Genomic DNA, 6833 nt, shown 5'->3' with positions numbered 1-6833 from the left:
ATACTGAAGAGGGCCAGCCCTATGGAAATTTGGTGTGCCAAAAACAAGCACGTACCGACATCCACAGTATTGCCGGTACACTCTGCAGTACCGACGTGGACAACTGACTGAAATACAACCAAATACAACATTCCTTTCTACCCTTTTGTTTACGTAGAAATACTCCTAGTGTGGTAGAGGCACGGTCTTACATACAGGTCTGGAAACTCTCGTGGTGGGGGCTGAACGCTTACGAAGTAGGATTTAATTACCGTTGGGGCCGCTAGAGGCGGGGCAGTAGAGCAAGGTTGTTTAGGAAAGAGATAGAAACAGGTTTATCATCTCTGTCTAACTGTATTATCGATTCAAATGAGTTTAAATAAGATTTTAATGACAAAACCCAGAAGGTCAAAGCAAATTTGATATAAAATGATAATGGCACACGTTATTTAGAGGTTGTGTTCGCGAACATTACCTTACGACAGTGCGAACTAGCGGCACCGTTGAAAAACAAAAAATGCAGCGTAAGCATACTTCCCCCACCACGCAAATTTCGATGAGTTTTAGGACCTGTATGTGGGTAAAGGTAGCTCTCTAACAGCGTTTTTAACTGGCTGCAGAGAGTGCGGTTTTCTCAATTTTCAACCAATAACAAAGGTGAAATCCTAGGGAAAATGCACTCGGTGCAACTAGTTGAAGGCGCTAAATTAAATTATTAATTTTAAAATTTATTTTTTAAAGGGTCTCTGATGTAATTAACTTATTTAATTATATTATTTATACGTACAATAATACGGCTGAAAGTCGTTGAATAACTTAGTTTTTCTACAAAAAAAAAAAAAGAAGAAAGAATTGTTTTTACTTTTATTCAACACGTCATACATTACGAAAATTTTGTAAATATACAAATTATTGAGGAATCTATGGGAATGTAAAAATAATAGTTGCATAATTTTGCTAGAAAAGTATCGCACTGAAAAACGAAAATGGTGCAAATCGTTAACTCATTAAATTGCAAACAAATCGGTCAGCACTCGCGTGAAAAAAAAGTTATTTATATACATATGTATTATTTTTCTTTCTTAAAAACCAATTGAGATTGAGGTCTGATACTTTTAGGACTCTAGTATTATAATAGAACCTACTTATCCATAAAATAACGTTAAGATATTTGCAAAAGGCATCTTTACCCTGATTATTTCATTGGAATTCATCAAACTTAATAATCAAATGTAGTATAAAGCATAATAAATAATCGACATAAAGTACCTTGGCACTTGCCCTCAATCATCTGGGATGGAGATTAGATCACCCAAATGTTTGTTCAGTCGGTCGATGAATCTGAATACCTCTCAATTCATTCAAAGCAGAGAAAATTGTTGATTGAAATTGGGGTATCGAATGTGATTAATGTCATCGGAGGAATCGCACGACTTACATAAATGTTCAGTAGACTGTTAAAATGAGTAGGCTTAATTTTATAACAATTTATTTAAAAAAATAAATGCAATTAGTGACATAACATGTTGACACATGGTTTCCCTGTTACATGTCTTACTAGGTATCACTATAAGTTGACAAGTCATATCAGTTGTTCTAGACTAATTTTACTCCAAACAATAACAAATTTGGTTTGGTAAACCTTTAAGGCAGCGTTAGTAATTGACAACATTAGCTAATTTTGTTATTATAATATTCAATCTTACAATTAGTAATTGACAAGATTAGCTAATTTTAACGCACAGAAAGATGTACGGCTACTCTATACAGCATTCAATGCCATTTTGATACCTACTCGTTTCAATTTTAGGATATACAGTTAAAGTCTAAAAACAGTAATTTTTGTGAAGTGAAAATAAAAGGAAGAAGTTATACTATGACATATCAATGACTTAGTTATTTATGTACACAAGCACAGACAATCAGTTTACCCGAAACATTGTCGAGTAACTTGATGATAAAAATAATCGTATTTACTTGTTCAGATATTAGAAACAACGACGTAATTTTGAGTCACGTATTCTTCTTTTCATCCAATGTTGCAATTACAAATAATTTTATACACGGAATGTCGTTATTTCAGTTTCTTTTTAAATTTGTTACAGCTCAGCTGTACGTTTCCTTTATTGGAATTATTGAAAAGGATTTAAAAATTGAATTATTTTTAAAAGACATATTAAATGAAAAGAATGTGGACAAGTGACTTCGCAAGTCATAAAGGGCGTTGCTTAGGCTTAAAGATTAAGATAATTTATAAGAGTAACTATTATTTAATATTTAAATTGATAATTGGGTTGGCAGGTTAATCGTTGTTGAATCAGTGAGGAAACTTGCCTTTTGGATACCAACCTGGTACACATCTGGAATGTAATCAATTTTTGTTAGTCAAAAATTTTATTATTAACAGGCTCTACTATTTTGCATAATAATACAATCGTACATATATGGCACTTTTATGAAAAATGTAGAAAAGCAAACCATCGGTATTGTTCTACATCTGATCAGTACATACCAATGACTCTCAATCTGATCCACGGCTGGTGAATTGATCGCATCATCATCAGTGGATTCGGTGTCAAAGGATTTAGTCTTGAACACAACTTTCCCCTTCTTTATGGGCTGTCTTCCTTTTCCCTTCTTAGTTGCCTTTGGTTCTTCTGCTTCATGTTCATCATGTTCGGTATTTCCATTTTCTTTCAACTCGTCTGTAACTCCATTTTCTTCAGGGTCGGATTGAGACTCAAGAATTTCTGCCTCAGCATTGGCGAAATTTTCGGCTTCATCTGCTTCCTCAATCACTGCTTCTTCCGGCTCTTCAGTTACCTTACTAGCTGCAGTCTTCTTTGCACGGCTGCCTTTGCTTGCTACCTTACCACTTGTAGTGATATCAGCCAACTTTTTCTGCCCCCTACGTTTTTGAACCACCACTTCTTCTTCTTCTTCGTCTTTTGACTCATCAACTTTAACTGCATTTTTTCCTCGAGTCTTGACAATTTTTGATGCAACCTCAGTAACTGCCCCAACCTTTTCAACAATTTTCTCAGCTGCGCGTCCTTTAGGCTTGGCTTCTTTGGATTTCATTGCCTCTACTTTTTTTGCACCGCCCTTACTTTTAGGTGCCATCTTTTTACCATCATCAGCTGATTCTGCTTTAGCTGGTTGTTGGTCCTTGACAGTTTTCTTAGATCTTCCTTTGGGATGAGGTTTTGCTGACAGAGAAAATTGTAACATAAATAACTGTTTCGTGTGTGATTTGTACATGCTTTGCAATTTTTGCATTAAAAAAATTCATTATTACTCTCTTCGCTAAATTCAATGGAACAAAGTCTAACATGCATGATGCTTAGTGCGAGCAAAATTTCATAAGCTGACTTCATTTTATTTTAGTTGATTGAAAAGTGTGTATTAAACGCACATTCAAAATAGCATTGTAAATGAAACTCTTGCACTAGATTAAAGGATAGTTCATTTACAGAGAACTTTTTTTTCCATATTGACAAAATATTTAATCATCTTGGAAACACAGGGTAAACAAGTTGAAAGTATCATTCGAGTCCACATGTTTTCTAAAGCATGAAGGGGATGCTGTAGTCAGTCTCTATTGACCATGATAAATGTCACCTATTTTGAACAATATCAAAGCCTATGGATTACCGACATGAAAATACGACAATCAGAGCAATTTAACTCAGTCGGTAAGAGTTGATTATAGCATCTTTAATCTGCTATTACACGGCAAATAGATTTGTCAAAATAATGATTTTATACGGATTAGTTAGCACTGCGAAAAGAGTGTTAACAAGCTGATAAAAAATGTGTTTGACTATCAGAGGGTCGGCATGTCGTTATCATAGTGCCACAGTATATCAGGTCAACGACTTTAAACAGTAAACAAAAACGCATCTTACTGAAAAATTGTCATTAATGTTCGATCCTAGGCTGCCCAGGAAAAATCTGCTGGCGACGATATGTAAATAATACATTTAATATCGCCTCCACGTTATAGTGCAATTCACGTATGAGCAAATGATATTGCGTGGAAAAAAGTTTGTATAATATTAATCAGTCACGTGGTAGCAGCGTCTTTCATATTTCAATAGAGGTATTTTTTTTTTTTTTTGCCAACGAGGTGACCGTCGTTTTACACACTACAAAGTTTGTGAACGAAAGAAAAAAAAAAAAAAGAAAAAAATCGCCGGCATTACAAGTATTGACAATTGTGTAATTTGTAATTTTTTTTTACCATCAGATTCTTCCATGTCGTTTTGCGTTTTCTTCGTCATTGTCTTGACTCGATTCATGTTCGAGTCTTCTTCGACGTCATTTGCCATTTTGGCAGCCTTAGGTTTGACCGGCTTCTTGACGGGCGCTGGAACTTCCTCAACCGGCTCTGGTTTTTTATTTTTGGCAGCTCTTGGAAGCCTCACTTCTCTCGGTTCGTCTGTAATCGCCGATTTTTGTACGGCTGTTTTCTTTTTCTTTGGTGGAGTAACATCGCCGCCCCGAGCTGCCGTTTCCACGGGTTCATCTTCGACACGTTTTGCGTTTTTCCGCGGAGCCATGTTTGTTTGCCGGTGTTTTTGGCGGGCTATGCGCCGCGAGTCGAGAATTGAAGGGTAAAGACAAGCCTGTCGACGTCGCTATTACCTGCGAAATTAATCACGGCTTTTGGTATAATTAACTATCCGTCGTTGTGGTCCAAGATTTTTACGATAAAACTATTCTACCTTCACTATGAGTACGCCTGAGTATGGATCACACGACGCACGTTACTTCGACACGCGCCCGAGAATCGATTTCAAATGACGAGATGGAAGAAATCCCAACGTTTTTTTTTTCTATTCGGCGAGCTTCGTTTGTCGCTTCGACCAATCAGGGTTTATGTATAATACATTACCGAATTCTATCGAATCCTCGAATTGAAATCTGCGACGTCAAGCCACGTGAAATGTTCCGAAATTAGCTTAGTGCTGTTAGCAATTTTTTATCTCGCTTGTGCTACCGAGTTCGTAGATAGCCTGCCTCTATCCTAGGGAGTTTTTAGCGGCCCCAGCTAGTTTCGGAACGTAGCCTAAATGGCATTGCATTGACCTGAATTAAAAACAGATCAAATTGATTACCGTTTATTACGATTTTTGTGTGAAATTTGACTTATATTTCATAAACTGTGCTTCACATGTTCATGAATAAATAAACTCACACATTTAACGCTGTGCTATCTCATATCTTTTTACCAAGTTATTAATACTAACTAAACTTAAAAAATGTAATTTATTTATTAGGTATTTCTGATAGCACTTAAAGGATAATGCGAACGTTCCGAAAAACCGCTGCCAGCTGTGACGTCGGAGCGGCACTCCACGAAAATTCCCCAAAACTGCCACTAGAGATTATCGCGGATGTTTAGCTAGACTTCACATCAGTAGTTGTGGGTCGCCAATATCGATTATTCACTGAAGTGAAATGGACAACTTGATCGAATCCGCGTAATTGGATATTAAGGTGCCGCTGACCTGACTTGAAAATATCAAATCGTGACGTCATAAATACGTGCAGCGCCTCTGAACGTTGAACGGTGAACTAAGGCCGCTGATTTCATTGGCTTGTTCTGTTAGATCCAACCAATGATGTCAGTTACAGATCGAAACATACTTCTTGTGGACCATAAACGGGCTGCTGTCACATGAAAAACGCGTATACGAATCGAGCCATGTTTACAAAAAAATAACTGATAGTATAAGTTTTCCCGGATAACGTGTGTGCTTTTGTACGTGTGAATCTCCCTGGCGAGGGTGAAAGAAATTGTGGAACAGTGCAATCAGTGAATATTCAACATGCGGTAGCTCCGATCGGCCATGTTTGTTGTCGCGTGATTTTATTCACTTCATCATTCTTTATTATAAACATTATCAGCTATTTGCCTGAACAGTGACTGAGATTCACACGTACACTATTATTCAAGCTACGATTTAAGATATTTCCGAGTAAGATTCATACTCTCGTTATCGCAGGATTCGTATAGGCGTTTTCACCCAATTTCCCCGCTTCTGACGTCACGAAATATATATATGACATGCCAGGTCAGCGGGGCCTTAACGGAGAGTTGGAAATTGTTATAAATTATTAGAATAAAATTTACCTTACCTTTTATGAGATGGCTTCTTCTGGAACTGTTGAATAGGTGTGACGAAGGAACTTGTTTTAAATGAACACAGAATTTAGATTTGGAATTGGTTTAAAGTATATTTTGATTAAACACAGAATAAGAATGAACAAATTTTAATAATATAAAATTGGATAATGAATCGGGCAGAGATTCATCGTCAGAATGCAAATGGTAGAGGATATTACCGCGAGGATCTACTAAGTAATTGTAGCTACTGGAGATGAAAACCAAGAGAGTTAATGATCGCTGGGTGCTCGTATTTATTCAGAGCGGTAGCGATAGGGGTGTGAAATCCTCTCCTCGAGCATTGCCCCACAACAAGGCATTTCTTCTCCTTATTCTAAAAATTAATAATAGGCTGGTATGCTACGCTATGGGATTTATTGGTGTTGGGTGCAAAGTTGGACTTTGGACTGTGCCCCCAACTCTTTGCTCCATACTCCCTCTCTAAGATTGAAAACTAGAGTGGTATTCGTTTTTTAGGATTTGAATTAGTGTATGTATGGGTATGAGTTTCATGTATATGTGTATTGGTGCAATGCGCTAGTGTGTTTGTCGATAGGCGCGCGGTCCCTTGGTAGTTGTACTGGAGGAGCAGGGGGTCTAACACAACTTTATGAGGTGGCCTTCGGGCGTGTACGCGCGTATGCTCGAGATAGCCGCTTCCTAGGGTTGAATCCGTGTGACC

The 6833-nt window shown here is 37.3% G+C and overlaps 1 protein-coding gene across 2 annotated transcripts; it reads right to left on the bottom strand.

The window, feature by feature from the left end:
• Positions 1–2069: 2069 nt before the first annotated feature.
• LOC124404074 (ABC transporter F family member 4-like) lies at positions 2070–5197 on the bottom strand. Of its 2 annotated transcripts, none has more exons than XM_046877911.1 (4): positions 4872–5197; positions 4223–4619; positions 2492–3188; positions 2070–2339 (listed from the first exon to the last, which is right to left on the bottom strand). In XM_046877911.1, coding segments are annotated over exons 2-4 (1017 nt in total). In that variant the 5' UTR covers positions 4542–4619; positions 4872–5197; the 3' UTR covers positions 2070–2338. The 2 variants fall into 2 exon arrangements, with proteins under 2 accessions (XP_046733867.1, XP_046733866.1); XM_046877910.1 differs by lacking the exon at positions 4872–5197 and adding an exon at positions 4707–4827 and having other exon boundaries at positions 4223–4626.
• Between the last annotated feature and the right edge of the window lie 1636 nt (positions 5198–6833).

This window comes from Diprion similis, chromosome 3, assembly GCF_021155765.1.
Source record: "Diprion similis isolate iyDipSimi1 chromosome 3, iyDipSimi1.1, whole genome shotgun sequence".
Taxonomy (NCBI): Eukaryota; Metazoa; Arthropoda; class Insecta; order Hymenoptera; family Diprionidae; genus Diprion; species Diprion similis.
This window is presented reverse-complemented; position numbering and strand designations above follow the sequence as displayed.

Coding starts and splice junctions, on each gene's coding strand:
- LOC124404074 (XM_046877911.1), bottom strand. CDS start 4,541: ATGGCTCCGCGGAAAAACGCAAAACGTGTCGAAGATGAACCCGTGGAA. Junction 3,189..4,222: donor CGACATGGAAGAATCTGATG/GTAAAAAAAAAT, acceptor TTTCTCTGTCAG/CAAAACCTCATCCCAAAGGA.